Raw genomic sequence first — 17,969 nt, 5'->3', positions numbered from 1 at the left:
GTGGCTCAGGCCTGTAATCTCAGCACTTTGGGAGGCAGGAGGATCCAGAGTTCGAGGCTGCAGTGAACTAGGATCATGCCACTGCACTCCAGCCTAGGTGACAAAGTGAAATCCTACTGGCAGGCAGGAGGGTGGGCAGGCAGGTGGGCGGGAGGAAGGAAGGGAGGGAGAAAGGAAGAGAGAGAGAAAGGAAGACAGAGAGGGAGGGGGAAAGAAAGGAAAGGAGGGAGAGAGGGAAAGAAAGACCATAAATCAATAAGAGAAAAGCCAACAAGAGACTTTAACAGGCACTTAATAACACAAAATATTTAAATGCCTGATCAAGATATGAAAAGTTCCTCTACTTCATTAATTATCAGGAAAATGCAAATCAAACCCACAATACTTTACCATCATATATTCACCAGAAAGGCTAAAATGAAAAAAACCACAGACAAAACCAAGTGTAGGTGAGGACTTATAGCAGTAACAACTCTCATTCACTGCTCATAGGATTGTTAACTGCAATAATCACCTTAGAAAACCATTTCATATTTCCTAAAGCTGAACAACACACAACCTATGACACAGCAATTCCATTCCTTGGGTTTATATACCCAATAGAACACATTCATATAGTAACCAAAAGATACATATAAGAACGTTCACAGTGGCAACATTCATAATGATTATTACACTATGATTGATATAATCCAAAATAACAGACAACGACAGGTATTAGCTAGGACATTACTGTAACTAGAACCTTCATGCATTGCAAAATGAGAATGTAAACATAATTCAGAGTGGGAATGCAAAATGATACAGTCAATTTGGAAAGCAGTTTGGTCATTTGACAAAGCAAGACTGTCTCGATTTAAAAAAAGAATCAATAAAATATTTGAATGAACACATCACCACAGAATATATACAGATGGCAAATAAACACATGAAAATGAAGCTTAGCATCATTAGATATTAGGTAAATACAAATTAAAACCAAAATAAATACTACTACACATATATCACAATATCTAAAATTAAGAAGACTATACATAGTGTGGGGGAGGACATGAAGTACCTAGAATTCTAAAAAACTGCTGGTGAGAACTCCTTGGAATACAGTTTGGTAGTTACTTAAAAAGTCAAAAATGATTCACATTCCACTCCACTTACCCAAGAGGAATGAAACCACTTATCTATACACAAATGTTTATAGCAACTGTATTTATAATACCCAAAAAACAGAAATAACTCACATGTCCATCAACAGGAAAATGGACAATTGTGGTACATCCATACAATGGAATACTACACAGCAATAAAAAGAAATGAAATATTGACATAAACAGCAACATAAACTACAAAATAGTTAATGCTAAATGAAGAAGTCAGCAGGGAGAGGATTATAAGGACACACAAGAAAACTTTGGGAGCTTACAATTGTGTTCATTACCTTGCTTGTGATGATAGTTTCACAAATGTCAAAAATGTATCAAATTAAATTATGTGGTTTATTGTGTCTGAATAACATAATGATAAAGCTATTTTTTAAAAGTCAGTATAGTAGATTTCCTTGAGTAAGAGGGCAGTAAAGGTAGAGAACAGGAGGAATTTCTGGGATGCTGTTAATTTTGTGTTTCTTGACCTGGGTGCTAGTTATATGGATGTGTTCGCTTTGAAAATTCCTGAAGCTACATAATTATGACCTGCACACTTCTCTGTATGTATATGTCAATTTTTAAAAAGCTTATTAAAAAGATATTGACTCATCCAACTGTCAGTCTTCTTAATTTTAAAGAATACCAAACTTTAGCAAAGATATGAAGCAACTAGAACTCTCATATGTTGCTGGTGAGACTGTAAAGTGGTATAATCACTTTGGAAAACTGTTTGGCTATACCTACTAAAGTAGAACATACCACATGCCCAAAGACCTCTAGCAGCTCTACTCCTAGACATATACCAAAAAGAGATATGTACATATGTCCACCTAAAGACATCTATAAAATCTTTGTTTACAAGCACTAGTCAAAATCATACAAAATGAAAACAATGGGAATTTTCTTCATCAGTATAAATTGTGACATATTCATTCAGTGGACACTGAATAAAGAAGAATGATCTACTACTACATGCAACAACATGCATGAAGCCTAAAAGCTGAAAACGGAATTAAACAAAATCAGACACAGAATAATACCATTTAAATTCAAAAATCAGAAATCCAAAAATAACAACTATTCTGATTTTAAAAAGTACTGGTTGCCACTGAAAGGTATGAGTATTAACTGCTTCTGGGGCCCTGATAATATTCTTGGGGGGGTGGGGGGCTGTTCTTTTTTAGAGACAAGGTCTTACTCTGTCACAAAGGCTGGAGCATAGTGGTGCGATCACAGCTCACTGCAACTTTGAAATCCTGGGTTCAAGGGATCCTCTTGGCCTCAGTCTCCAAGTAGCTAGGACTAAAGAGATGCACCACCTTCCCTGGCTAATTATTTTTTTATAGAGATGGGGTCTTACTAAGTTGCCCAGGCTGGTCTGAAACTCCTGGTCTCAAGTGATCAACCTGCTCTGGCCTCACAAAGTGTTGGGATTACAGGCCTGAGTTACTGCACCTGGCCTGCTGGTAATGTTCTATATCTTAATCCAGATAATAGTTACATGACTATGTTCCCAAAAATTTATCAAACAGTGTACTAAGGACTTGTCCATCTTACTATAAAGAGGCTATATTTCAATTTTTCAAAATTTCAACTCTACATTAAGCCAAAAGAGGTATTTGAAAGACATTTAAAGAAATAATTTAAATAATGCAACTATCCTCTCTGACTACATCCTGTCCTCATAGAAAAAATGCAGATTAGCCTGAAATAATCAATGCATACTGGCAAAATCTATAGAAAGAATGTGTTAATTATTTCAAAAGTTTCTCTACTATTGACAAGAAGTAAAAACAATGTTTAGGAAAGCAAAAAAAGGGGATGGAAATATCTTTGTCTATATACTCAGGAAATAAGTTGAAAATTAATTGGGAAAACATTAAAGAGTAAGAAGAACTCAGAAGGATCATCTAAAGGGCAAATGTGGTAAGTAACAAAAACAGGCAGTAAACTGGCTCTCTATAAATGGGCTCAATTGTCCCAAGCAGAGAGACACACTGGAGCATTTTAATTTCTGAATATGATTACTTTATAAAATATTTTTAAATGCATTATTAGATCCTTTATATAGTTTACATATATTATTATATAGGATTGTATAAACAAAACCTGGTATAATCTATTTGAAAGACATTTAAAGAAATTTTTCAGCCACGTGCGGTGGCTCATGCCTCTAATCCCCAGTGCTTTGAGAGGCTAAGACAGAAGAATTACTTGAATCCAGGAGTTCGAGACCAGCCTAGGCAACATAGCAAGACCCTGTCTCTACAAAATAAAAAACTAGCAGGGCATGGTTGCATGCACCGGTAGTCCCAGTCACTCAAGAGGCTGAGGCAGGAGGATCACATGATCCCAGGAGTTCAAGAGTACAGTAAGCTATGATTGTGCCACTGCACTCAAGTCTGGGTGATAGAGCAAGACTCTGTCTCAACTAAAAAAAAAGGAAAGAAACTTTTCAAGGGTAAATTTGACTTTGAACACTCTGTAAAATGTAATTCCACTGTACTGCATATATACATATATATACACAGATAAACAGCATAAATATCTATATGCATACATGTATTTGATTAAAAAAGAAAGTTTAAATATATCATTTGGAGTTACAAAAATAACAATGGTACTAAAATAGTGCCACAATCACATTGAAAAGAATAAGCTGAAGAGAAATGGCTTAGTAAGTTTTTCACTTATTATAGGTAATCAAGTGATAATGTCTAGAATTGCTAAAGAGTTAGTTATAATCATATTATTTAAAGATACAGAGGCTGGGCATGGTGACTTACGCCTGTAATCCCAGCACTTTGGGAGGCCAAGGTAGGCAGATTACCTGAGGTCAAGAGTTCGAAACCAGCCTGGCCAACATGGTGAAACCTCATCTGTACTAAAAATACAAAAAGTAGGGCTGAGCATGGTGGCTCACACCTGTAATCCCAGCACTTTGGGAGGCCGATGCAGGCGGATCACAAGGTCAGGAGTTCGAGACTGGCCTGGTCAACGTGGTGAAGCCCCATCTCTACTAAAAATACAAAAAGTAGCTAGGCATGGTGGCACGCCCCTATAATCCCAGCTACTTGGGAGGCTCAGGCAGGATAATCGCTTGAACCTGGGAGGTGGAAGTTGCAGTGAGCAGAGATCATTCCATTGCACTCCAGCCTGAGTAACAGAGTAAGGCTCTGTTTCAAAAAAAGAAAGAAAGAAAAAAATTTACAAAAATTAGCCAGGTGTGTTTGCAGGAGCCTGTAATACCAGCTACTCGGGAGGCTGAGGCAGGAGAATTGCTTGAACTCAGGAGGCAGAGGTTGCAGAAAGCCCAGATTGCACCACTGCACTCCAGTTTCTTCTGGGTGATAGAGCAAGACTCTGTCTCAAAAAAAAATTTTTTTTTAAAGTTATAGAAATAATCACCAGGAGAACCAAAGTAGGCATCCACTTTTAATCTTTACTCTGTAGAAAAAGACTGGGATTGGAGCAGAGGACTCACTTTTCATAAAATTTAATGTACTATTTTACATTTTTAATCATGAACATGTCCTGTTTACTTGATTAAAACTTTAAATCATCCAGCACAGTGGCTCATGCCTGTAATCCCAGCACTTTGGGAGGCCAAGGTGGGCGGATCACAAGGTCAAGAGATTGAGACCCTTCTGGCAAAAGTGGTGAAACCCCATCTCTACTAAAAACACAAAAATTAGCTAGGCATGTTGGTGCGTGCCTGTAGTCCCAGCTACTCAGGAGGTTGAGGCAGGAGAATCGCTTCAATCCATGAGGCAGAGACTGCAGTGAGCCAAGATTGCACCACTGCACTCCAGCCTGGGTGACAGAGTGAGACTCTGTCTCAAACGAAACAAAAAAAAAAAAAGAAAAAGTATTCGACAGAAATATTAAAATCGATGCTATTCATTATCTAAAGCACTTGACACATAATAGGTACTCAAAAACTACTGATTGGACCAATGAATTAGTTCTATCTAGCTTTCAAGGAGTAAGTAATTTTCTTCTAAGATTATCAAATCAAATAAAGGCAGATAGCTACCAAATTAACTATAATGAAATTAGAATTTCATTTAAAAATCTGACACGGCATAAAAAAGTCATGCCCCAATCTCCCATTATTTATAATAAGAATTACAATAGTAACAGCAATAGTGGTTATCATGTAGAAAATTTACTGTATGTTAATTTTTCCTTCTAACAATCTCGCATGTTTTAAAATTCTTGCTACAAAGACAACTTTTACAATTTGGAGAAGGAAATAGCAATTTTAGAATTCTCCCCTACACAGAAGGTAATTGCTTAAAGGGTCAAAATTTCCAAACTGTATTAAATTATTTTTGTACATGAAAGAACAGTTAATTCCTACACAACCACAAAATGATATATCAACATAATTTTTTTCTTGTCACATTTAGCAATCTGTACTCAAATAAAGGTCTAAGTAAAAAATGCTTCAATTTCCATAGGAAAAGCTTCCATGTCATCTACTGAAAGCATTATTACTCCTTATCAACACAGTAATAATGAGAACTAATCCATGACAAAAAAATTAATCTTTCATAAACTGTGGAGAATGGACCCATAAAGAAGAATAAATCAACATACTTGTAAAAAGTATTCATTATTTTTCATACTTATAAATATTGTAAATAATGTCTCCTCCAGGTTTAAAACCTTCTTTAAAATGATTCCAATGGAGCAAAGTGGGGGATCAAAGTGAGACAGAAGTAACAAGAAAAGGAAGGCATAAGGATGCTATGGCTTCTCTCCAACAACCATTTCTGTCCTTAAGCCATGGAAAAGAAGTATACCTAGAATGGGACCTCCAATTCCAAGCTTACCTGCGCATACTCTCTTTCAATAGCAGCCTTCTTCTGACTGAATGTTCTAAAAATACAAAGAAAAATTAATTACAAAAAGGATAACCTAATAATTTCATGAAAATCTATCAACACACCTTCAAATACTGTCTGGTAAGATATGTAAGGGAAAAGATAATATTTTAGTCATCTTTATGTGCTTAGGAATACTGCTAACAGCATAGACTCTACACTCAGAGGATCTACATTCAAACTCCAGCTCTACCACTGACTAGCTGTATGACCTTGGCCAAGTCATTTGACTTCTCTCTTCCTCAGTTTCCTCCTTGCTAAAACGAGGACAATAACAGTACTCACTTCATAGGGATATTATAAAATTTAGTTATTAGAAATACATAAAGCATTCAAAATAGTGCGTACCACACAGTAAAACCTATATAAATGTTGGCTACTGTTATAAGAATAGCTAGTATATATTAGGCACTAAATATGTTTACTGAACATAACCAATGTAATAGGGAACTAATGAAAACAAGGTGAAAATCAAATTTTGATCAGCTTCTGAATATGAAAAATGCTCAAAATGTTTCCTTTACTCCAGTTTTGTATAAGCATTACAAAACAATGTACAAGGCCACTATAGATTGTGATATGATGGCAGCATACTTTCCATACATGTACTATATTTCAAAGATTCTAAGGTATACCCTCTTCTTTTCTTTTTTTAGAGACAGGGTCTTGTTCTATTGCCTGGGCTGGAGTGCAGCGGCGAGATTCTAGCTCACTGCAGCCTTGAATTCCTGGGCTCAAGACATCTTCCCACCTCAACCTCCTAAGTGGCTAGGACTGACAACAGGTGCACACCACCAAATCTGGCTAATTTTTTAAAACTTTTTGTAGAGAGGGAGTCTTGATATATTTCCCAGACTGGTCTCAAACTCCTGGGCTGACAGCAATCCTCCTGCTTTGGCCTCCCAAAGCACTGGGATTACTGGCATGAGCCAATGCACCTAGCCAATACACCCTTTACCTATACTAATATTTATGATACTAGAATGTATCTTTTAATTATGATTGGCAGTATTTTCCTCTATCTTAATGATACATATAATAACAGTTACCTTACAAACATAGGCATTGTAAGGTCAACAAAATTTGGTACTACTGACAATTTACCTTGAATATCCTGAGTTTAAAGACTTTACTGTTATGCCCCAGGAATCAGTGCTCTTAATCATTGCACCAGGGCAGAGACATAAGAGTAAGAAGTAGAAAAAAAAGCACTGAAATAAAGAAAAAGGCAAAAAATCAAAATTCCAACCTTAAAAATCATTTAAATTCACCAATATAACTTGATTTATTATATTAAAATATAACTGATTAAGATCTTACTATATTTTTTTTAGTAAATAGCTAATTTCTTAATTTAAAAGTAACAACAACAACAAAAAAGAACTCTCACTTTAAACATAAAGATTCATGCTTATTTAAGGGTGCTTCAAATGACCAACACAATATACAACAAATACTATGATTTTTTAAAATGTTTTTTAAAAATGTTTCAATGGATTCAAGGTTAAGCAATGAGAGGATTCTTGGAAGATGGCAGTTTAGTAAACACCAGGAATCTGACTCCCAGGCTAGGTAACAATTGCACTGGCAGAATAAATCATGCAACCATTTTGGAACTAGGAGTCACCTGATGGCTTGCAATATCCAGGGGAAGCCTTGGATGATAAATTATGATTAATTTTGGCCAATTTCAGCTCTTAGCACAGTGGCAGCCACCACCTTCCACCCCTAAAACCGTGACAGGCAGTCATGCATATGTTCCTGCAGCACTTTTCAAATAGCTACCACAGGGAGGGGTGGGCAAAAAGGACCCTGACCTTAAAATATTGGGGCTCTGTGCTCTGACCTCAGACTGCTACTTCTAATCATGGAGGTGCAGAATGAAAGGGGATGACCACTGCTGTTGCTTTTCCCTCAACACTGATGCAAGTTCCTCTCCCTCTGACTGAAGTGACTTCCAGGGGATTTAAAGAGCTGATATCTTTTCCTTTTCCCTTAATTTTTCTCTTTTTCCCCTTTTGAGAGCCAGATCTTAATAAACATTCTAAAGCAACCACATTTAAGGAAGAAATTGGAAAGTCACCACACAAGCCCAGGGGAAGGTGCAGGTTCACAAAAGACTTCAGAAAACCTGATGCTAACACCTCAGGCATGGCTCACTACAGACTATCTACAACATTTAAAAACTTTTTAATTATTAAAAAAAAAAAAAAAGGCCGGGCGCGGTGGCTCACGCCTGCAATCCCAGGATTTGGAAGGCCGAGGTGGGCGGATCACCTGCGGTCAGGAGTTCCAGACCAGCCTGGTCAACATGGCACAACTTTGTCTCTACTAAAAATACAAAAATTAGCTGGGTGTGGTGGCACGTGCCTGTAGTCCCAACTACTAAGGAGGCTGAGGCAGGGAATCACTTGATCCCAGTAGGTGGAGGTTGCAGTAAGCCGAGATCACATCACTGCACTTCCAGCCCGGGCAACAGAGTGAGACTCCATCTCAGATTTAAAAAAAAAAAAGTAAACCCTGGACAAAGAGGAAAATCTGATTTGCAGAGTTACCACAATTCTGGTATTCTGGTCCAAGTTGATGTTTGAAAAACAAAAAACAAAAAACAAATGAGAGCAGAGTTACCATATTATTACATTCAAATGTCCAGTTTTCAACAAAAATCACAAGGCATACTAGGAAGGAGAAAAGTATGGTTCATTCAAAGGAGAAAATAAGCCAATACAAATCATCCCTGAAAAAGAGCTGATGGCAGGTCTACTAAACAAAGACACTAAAATAATGGTCTTAAAGATGTTCAAAGAATTAAAGGGCAAAATGGAGAAACTACAGAAAACTATCTGTGGGCAAAATGTAAACATGAAAAGAAAGGAGTGCTATGGGAGAAATTTATAGATTCAAATGCTTACATTATTTTATAAGATCAGGTCAGGTGCAATGGCTCATGCCTGTAATCCTATTACATTGAGAGATCGAGGTGGATCACTTGAGGCCAGGAGTTTGAGACCAGTCTGGCCAAAACAGTGAAACCTCATCTCCACAAAAAATACAAAACTTAGCTGGATGTGATGGCACACACCTGTAGTCCCAGCTACTAGGGAGGCTAAGGAAGGGGGATCACTTGAACCCAGGAGGCTGAGACGGTACCACTGCACTCCAGCCTGGGCAACAGAGTGAGGCTCCATCTCAAAACAAACAAACAAAAAAAACAAAAATGATAAATCTCAAATCAAAAACCTAACTTTACGACTTGAGGAACTACAAAAAGAACAAATTAAACCCAAAGTTAGCAGAAAGAAGGAACTATTAAAAATGAAGATTAAAAAAGAGATAAACAGTGTAGAAAAATAACATAGAAAATCAATGAAACCAAAAGTTGGTGCTTCAGAAAGATCAACAAAATTGACAAACTTTACCTAGATGGACTTAGAAAAAAACAGAAAAACACAAATTACCAAAATCAGAAATGAAAGTGGTGAACACTACTACTGTTCTATAGAAGTAAAATAACTGTAAGAGTATCACGAGCAATTGTACACACCAGCAAATTAGATAACCTAGATGAAAACAGAGAAGTAACCCAACTTTCCATCAAGAAATGAATGGATAAATACAATGTAGTATATACAATGAAATATTATTCAGCTTTAAAAAGTCAGAAAAATCAGATATATGCCCCAATATGGATGAAACTTAAGAATATTATGCAAAGGCCAGGTGCAGTGGCTCACTCCTGTAATCCCAACACTTTGGGAGGCTGAGGCAGGCAGATCACCTGAGGTCAGGAGTTCGAGACCAGCCTGGCCAGTATGGTGAAACCCTGGTGAAATACAAAAATTACGCAGGTGTGGTGGTGAGTGCCAATAGTCCCAGCTACTCAGAAGGCTGAGGCAGGAGAATTGCTTGAACCCGGGAAGTGGAGATTGCAGTGGGCTGAGATCGTGCCACTGCACTTCAGCCTGGGTGACAGAGCAAGACTCCACCTCAAAAAAAAAAAAAACAAAGTTTTAAAAATAAATTTAGAGCAGCCTAAGTGTATAGTGTGATAAATAGTCTACAGTAGTATACATTAGTGTCCTAGGCCTTTACATTCACATGCCACTCACTGACTCACCCAGAGCAACTTCTAGTCCCGTAAGCTCCATTCACGGCAAGTGCCCTATAGAGTAATATCATTTTTCATCTTTTTCCTTCTTAATTTTTAATTTTTAGAGACAGAATCTCTGTCTCCCAGGCTGGAGTGCAGTGGCACAATCATAGCTTATTCTAATTCTGAACTCCTGTGCTCAAGTGATCCTCTTACCTCAGCCTCCTAAGTAGCTAAGACAACAGGCACATGCCACGATGTGTGGCTAATTGCTGCTGTTGTTCCATTCCTTGCTATGTTCCTTAGGCTGGTCTTGAAATTCTGGCCTCAGGCAATCCTCCTGTATTGCCCTCCCAAAGTGCTAGGATTATAGGCATGAGCCACACTGTCCAGCCCATTTTTTTAATCTTTCATAGCATATTTTTGTTTTATCGTTTCTATAGATATGTTTCGATATACAAATACTTATCATTGTGTTACAACTACCTACAGTATTCAGTACAGTAGCATGCTGCAGAGGTTTGTAGCCTAGAAGCAACAGACTATACCACATAGCCTAGGTGTGTAGTAGGCTATGGTTTAAGTGTATGCCATGATGTTCACACAATGAAAAATTGCCTAACAATGCACTTCTTATAAATGTATCCCCGGGCCGGGTGCGGTGGCTCAAGCCTGTAATCCCAGCACTTTGGGAGAAGAGATTGAGACCATTCTGGTCAACATGGTGAAACCCCATCTCTACTAAAAATACAAAAAAAAATTAGCTGGGCATGGTGGCGCGTGCCTGTAATCCCAGCTACTCAGGAGGCTGAGGCAGAATTACCTGAACCCAGGAGGCGGAGGTTGCTGTGAGCTGAGATCCCGCCATTGTACTCCAGCCTGGGTAACAAGAGCGAAACTCCATCTCAAAAAAACAAAAATGTATCCCCATCATTAAGCAATGCATGATTGTGTATAGATATATATATATATATACACACATATACAAATGTGTGTGTGTGTGTGTATGTGGGTGTGTGTATACTAAAACAATAATGAAAGTTTTTCCTGGGTCACGGTATTAGAGGCTTTTTTTATTATCTTCTTTTGCCTTCCATAATTTCTGGTATTTTATTAAACATATAATGTTTGAAAAAATAAAGTTCTTTTTTAAAAAAATGCACATTCATAAACATGTACACACACATTTTTTATATTCATGTTTTTTCTAAAATTGTACTAAGAAATTATTATGACCAGTGCTACCAAATGTTATCTCCCTACCACTACAAATAACCAAACAAAAGAGACTAATTAAAATGAACTATCTCATACTTTCACCATTTAAAAAAATCTAAAAAACCTACCTATATATTTTGTAGAAGGCTGGCTTTTTTATTTCACAAAAGATAAAAATAAATATTTAAATTATGTATTTATTACCCTTTTAAGTTTATATATAACTCATTTTAAAATAAGGACATTCACATGAGTCCACAAGAAAAAGGAACTAATAGCTTTTGTACCCTTGATGTGCATATCAACTAATTTAAATATTCTCAGTGTCATTTTTAGTTGTTAGTAAACAGTTACTTGTCTACCAACTAATTTCCTGTTCCAAACCAAAAACAAATCTTGGATAACAACTACTGAAAATTCACATAATAAATATTTGGAAATCTATTCGTTATGATGTACCATGTATCAAGAGAGCACAGCAAAAGAAACCTGATAATCTCCAGATAAGATGAAAAGGCGTTTGCTAAAATTCTGAATCAATGTCTTTCATAAAGATTTAAAATATTTAAAATCATTTAAAAATATTAATGGGTGTTATAATAAAACAAATAATAACAAGTACTGGCAAGTATGTGAAGAAATCAGAACTCTCATACAGTATTAGTGGAAATGTAAATGGTGCAGGTTCTGTGGAAAACAGTCTGGGAATTCCCAAACTGGTTAAACACATCATTAGCATATGATCCAACAATTCTATTCCCAGATATACATCCACGAAAACTTAAAACACATGTCCACACAAAAACTGCTAAATGAATGTCCAGGGTGGCATTATTCATAATATCCAAACAGTGGAAACAACCCCAAAGTCCATCAACTGATGAATGTATAAACAAGATGTGGTGTATTTACATGATGGAATGTCATTCAGCCATAAGAAGGAATGAAGTACTGATACATGCTACAATATGGATGAACCTCAATAACATTATGCTACGTGAAAGAAAACAGATGCAAAAGGCCATATATTTTAGAATTTCATTTATACAAAGTGTCTAGAATGGGCAAGTAAATTAGTGGTTGCCAAGCCCTGGAAGATTGAGAAAAACTGTGCCACTAATCCAAAAGTACAGTATTTTTCTTTAACTAGATAAGCTGATTATAAAGTTCATATGGAAAAAATGAACATGTAAAAATAGCCATAAAAATTCTAAAAAAGAGTAATATTTTTAAAAGCCTCCCCTTACCAGATGTTAAAAATTAATTTTAGAGTGACAGTAATTAAAATAGCTTGGTACTGGAACATAAGCCGACAGATAATAAAACTTAAGTTAGGAATATATTTAAATATATCTAGAAATTTAGTAACTGAAAATTCTGAAGGAAAAAAGATGAATTATCAGTAAATTCTACTTGGATAACTTGACAGGAAGATCTAATGTTAAGTACACAAGTACAGAATAATATATACTATGTTTTTATATTAAAATGTTTACCCGTATATATTTATGATAATTACAGTACTTTTCCTCATGTGAAAAACTGTCCTGTGCAAAAATGCCTACTGTGGGTCCCTTAAGAATCACTGTGATAGAACTCCCTAAAATACCATACAAGACTAGCCTTATAAGGGATCCACATGAAGAAACTGGCAGTAGTAGAAGAAGGAAGACATTTTATTACATTCCTGTTTGTACTATTTGATTATATACTAAGTGCATATGTATAACACACATTTTTATTGAGAGGAAATTCACATAATACACAATCAACTATTTTAAAGTAAACAATTCAGTTTGTGACATTTAGTGCATTCACAATGTTGTTCAACCACTACCTCTCCCTAATTTCAAACTTTTTCATCACCCCAGAACACTCCAGAACGCTCATTAAGTAATCACGCTTCATTCTCCCTTCTTCTCTTCCCGTCAACTACTAATCTAATTTTTTGTCTCTACAAATTTGCCTATTCTGAATATTTCACATGAAAGAAATTATATGTGACCTTTTGTGTCTGACTTCTTTCACTTAGCATACTTTTTTTTTGAGATGGAGTCTCACTCTGTCGCCCAGGCTGGAGTGCAGTGGCACGATCTCAGCTCACTGCAATCTCCGCCTCCCGTGTTCAAGCAACTCTCCTACTTCAGCTTCCTAAGTAGCTGGGATTACAAGTGCACGCCACCACACCCATCTAATTTTTTCTTTTTTGTATTTTTAGTAGAGATGGGGTTTCACCCTGTTAATCAGGCTGGTCTTGAACTCCTGACCTGATGATCCACCCACCTTGGCCTCCCAAAGTGCTGGGATTACAGGCATGAGCCACCGCACCCAGCCCACTTAGCATGCATTTTCAAGGTTTATCCAAGTTTTATTTATACATACATTTTTAGGGTTTATCTAAGTAGTATGTATCAATATTCATTTATTTTTATGGCTGAGTAATATTTCATTCTATGGATATGCCACAATTTGTTTATTCATTCATTTATTGATAGACATTTAGGTTTCCACATCTTGAATATTATGGATAATGCTGCTATCCACATTCATGTATTAATCTGTACATAAAGATACATTTTTAGGCCGAGTACGGTGGCTCACACTCGTCACGAGTCTCGCTCTGTCACCCACGATGCAGTACAGTGGCACAATCTCGGCTCCCTGCAACCTCCGCCTCCCAGGTTCAAACTAATTCTCCTGCCTCAGCCTCCCAAGTAGCTGGGATTACAGGCACCTGCCACCATGGCTGGCTTTTTTTTTTTTTTTTTTTTTTTTGTATTTTTAGTAGAGACAGGGTATCACCAGGTTGGCCAGGCTAGTCTCAAACTCATGACCTCAAGTGATCTCATGATCCACTGACCTCAGCCTGCCAAAGTGCTGGAATTACAGGTGTGAGCCACTGAACCTGGCCAAAGATATGTTTTTAAATCTCTTATGTATGTATCTAGGAGTGGCACTGGTAGGTCATATGGTTATTCCATGTTTAACTTTTGAGGAAACGCCAAACTGTTGTCTATGACAACTGTACCATTTACATTCCCACTGCATATTTTTTAAATTTAGTAGTTAAGTAAAACTAACCTTCCAAAATAAATTATATTGCATTCATTCAAAAGAATCTTATATGGCCACTAAAGGAATGAAGTAGCTATATATGTAATAGTATAGAAAGACGTCCTCAATTAACTGATGCAATCAACACTTACTGACTGGCAATAATGGATCAGATATTATATAGGTACTGATAATGGAACAGTGACTGAGACAGACATCAAGTGGGACTAACAGGCAATAAATCATTACATAAATAATTTAATAATGAGATAATTATAAGTACTGTGAAGGAAGTCTCAATACACTGTCCAGCGTTTTCCCAAGAGCTTCAGTAGAACTATAAAGCAAGATCTCATTTTATTTTAAAAAAACATTAATATAGGCCAGACATGGTGGATCACACCTGTAATCCCAGCACTTTGGGAGGTAGAGGCAGGTGATTACCTGAGATCAGGAGCTCAAGACCAGCCTGGCCAACACGGCAAAACCCCATCTCTACTAAAAATACAAAAATTAGCTGAGCGTGGTGTCGCACGCCTGTAGTCCCAGCTACCTGGGAGGTGGAGGCTGCAGTGAACCAAGATCATGTCACTGCACTCCAGCCTAGGTAACAGAGCAAGACTGTGTCTCAAACAAACAAACAAAAATAATATATACCTCTATGTAATGTAGAGAGCTGTATATACTCACAAGCACCTGGAAAATGTATACGTATGGGGAGAGGAAGAACACTCCAAGAATATGCTCCAAATTTTTATTGTTAGGGGAAGGAGACACGGGACTCTGATTTTCTACCCCGATTCTGTTTTTTTAATAATCATCTTTTATTTCTAAAATTGGAAAGAAAATTAATTTTAAATCAATTCATATACTTACATGAAAAAATATAAATTCCATATTATCTAGAAAGGAATAAATCTCTACAAAGATTAATTCTTTAATAAAATCTAATCATCTGAATAATTTTCTACAACAATCTGTTCAAGCAATTCTCCTGCTAACGTTTCTGAAATGACTCCTCATCACCTTCAGGATAAAAATCTCAATTCCTTGACATAACAAGCTATCAGGACCTGACTGCTCGTGTATCTTCATCTCTGTAAACTCCTCCATTCACACGTCATGCCCCCAGCTAAGTTTAACAGTAGGCTCATGCTTTCATGTTCTAGAAAATGTGGTCTTTTCCACTTGGAATTTTTGTTTACCTGGGGACCTTGGGCCACACCAAATAGTCTATGCTAACAATGTGATTTATTTGGGGGTGGGTGGGATGATGAGCCTTGGGGCACTCAGTATCATCCCAGCCTCTAGGGAGGCTGGAGGCTAAGGCCATCTGCATGAGTAGCAATCATGTCTAAGTGACTGAACCACAATAAAAACTGCACACTAACGCTCAGGTAAGCTGTCCTAATTGGCAATACTCCGGGCGTATTGTCACAGATCACTGCAAGAGAAGCAAACACTGTACAATTCCAGAGAGGACAATGGGAAGCTCTGATTGGATCTCTCTTAGACCCTGCCCTATGCACCTCTTCCCTTGGCTGATTTTAATCTCTAATCTTTTGCTATAATAAATCATAACCTTGAGTAAACTTTCAGTGAGCTCCGAGAGTCCTAGCAAATTATTGAATCTGAAGGTGGTCTTGGGACCCACAAAATTGCAAGTCGTGTCAGCAGTTAAGGTGATCTTGGAGACCTCCAACCTTGAAGTTGGTGTCAATGTGAAGGAGGTATTAGGGACTCCTGAACTTACAGCTGGTGTCAGAATTGAAAGCTGACTTAGAAGAGCTGTAATGAATCCATTTAAATTTATCACCAAGATAAGCAGAACACCTAAGAATGTTCAAATTACTAAAGGTGGTAGTGAGGATGGGGTATGGATGAATGTTGAGAATGAAGATAGGACCAGGCGCGGTGGTTCATGCCTGTAATCCCAGCACTTTGGGAGGCCAAGGCAGACGGATCACTTGAGGCCAGGAGTTCAAGTCCAGCCTGGCCAACATGGTGAAACCCCATCTCTACTAAAAACACAAAAATTAGCCAGATGTAGTGATGCACATCTGGAAACCCAGCTACTCAGGAGACTGAGGCAAAGAATAACTTAAACCCAGGAGATGAAGGTTACAATGAGCCAAGATCATGCCAATGCACTCCAGCCTAGGCTACCGAGCCAGACTCTGTCTCCCCATACCAAAAAAATAATAATAAAGACAAACACATCTACCAGAATGGTAAAAATTAAAAAGACTGAACTATAGTAATGAGGAAAAAGAACTATGAAACTCTAACATGTTATTGGCGCGAATGTAAAATGGTACAATCACTTGGGGAAAACACTGGTCTTGTATAATTAAACTTACATTTATTTTGATATAACAATTTCAATGCTAGTTATATACCAAGAGCAATGAAAACATGCCTACAAAAACACTTGTACAAAAATATTTATAGTATATTTAGTCTCATAAATAGCCAAAAACAGTACAGGTATCCATCAACGGGATCATGGATAAATAGTAACATATTCTTAAATTGAATAAAGCTCAGTAACAAAAACAAACAAAAAAGATGACCACTTAATTTTTGCTACATAAGTTGACCCGTTATTTTATAAATGACACTGCTTAAATATAACTAATATTAGCATATAAAAATATTTTTAGGCTGGGCGCGGCGGCTCAAGCCTGTAATCCCAGCACTTTGGGAGGCCGAGGCAGGTGGATCACAAGGTCAAGAGATCGAGACCATCCTGGTCAACATGGTGAAACCCTGTCTCTACTAAAAATACAAAAAATTAGCTGGGCATGGTGGCGCGGGCCTGTAATCTCAGCTACTCAGGAGGCTGAGGCAGGAGAATTGCCTGAACCCAGGAGGCGGAGGTTGTGGTAAGCCGAGATCGTGCCATTGCACTCCAGCCTGGGTAACATCAGCGAAACTCCGTCTCAAAAAAAAAATATATATATATATATTTTAGCATGGGCAGCAAATTTGTGTAAGGGAACTCGTGCTTTTATGATCAGCAAATTGCTAATTGTTTCATGAAAAAATGTCTTAATTTTGCTCTGGACAAAATTAAGTGGCTGTTTTTAAAGGTATTATTACAGTAAATATTCCTGTGAAGGAAGTCTCAATATATTGTCGAGCATTAAAATGATGACTTGAGAATACAACAAAAAAATACTTTTAACAAGGCAAGCAGAATGAACAACTGAAGCTATGTAAGTCTGACAGAAAGCAAATTATTTGGCTCCTAAGAAACAATTTCAATTCACTAACATCCAGTGAATATCTTCTGGATTTCAGTTATTCTACTAAATATGCACTAAAAATATAAAGATGAATGAAACACAGAGCCTGCTCTCAAGGAATTCATTTGAATATAATATAAACAGATGACACCAAGACCCACGAATGCTATAGCCATAGAATGAAAAGCGGAAGTGTTCATATTTCTTATTAATTAGGTGATCTTGGGCAAGTTAACTTTCCTGACTGTGCTTCAGTTTCCTATCAATAAAATGGGAATAAAAAGAAAACCTACCTCATAGGATTATTATGAAGATTAAGTAAGTACAT

General features: G+C 37.1%; 1 protein-coding gene across 16 annotated transcripts in view; it reads right to left on the bottom strand.

The window, feature by feature from the left end:
* Nucleotides 1-17,969, bottom strand: part of FCHSD2 (FCH and double SH3 domains 2) — a 300,132-nt gene that overhangs the window by 220,592 nt on the left and 61,571 nt on the right. For 12 of the 16 annotated variants that reach the window (XM_035264145.3, XM_078340290.1, XM_017977813.4 and 9 more), the window contains exon 3: nt 5,981-6,026. The exons of the other annotated variants lie outside the window; for them this stretch is intronic. In XM_035264145.3, coding sequence (XP_035120036.1) covers nt 5,981-6,026 — 46 coding nt within the window. The remainder of the gene's footprint in view (nt 1-5,980; nt 6,027-17,969) is intronic. 16 annotated transcript variants of the gene reach the window in all.

This window comes from Callithrix jacchus, chromosome 10 (genome assembly GCF_049354715.1).
Source record: "Callithrix jacchus isolate 240 chromosome 10, calJac240_pri, whole genome shotgun sequence".
NCBI lineage: Eukaryota > Metazoa > Chordata > Mammalia > Primates > Cebidae > Callithrix > Callithrix jacchus.
The sequence above is the reverse complement of the archived record's forward strand: the minus strand, read 5'-3'. Positions and strand labels throughout refer to the sequence as shown.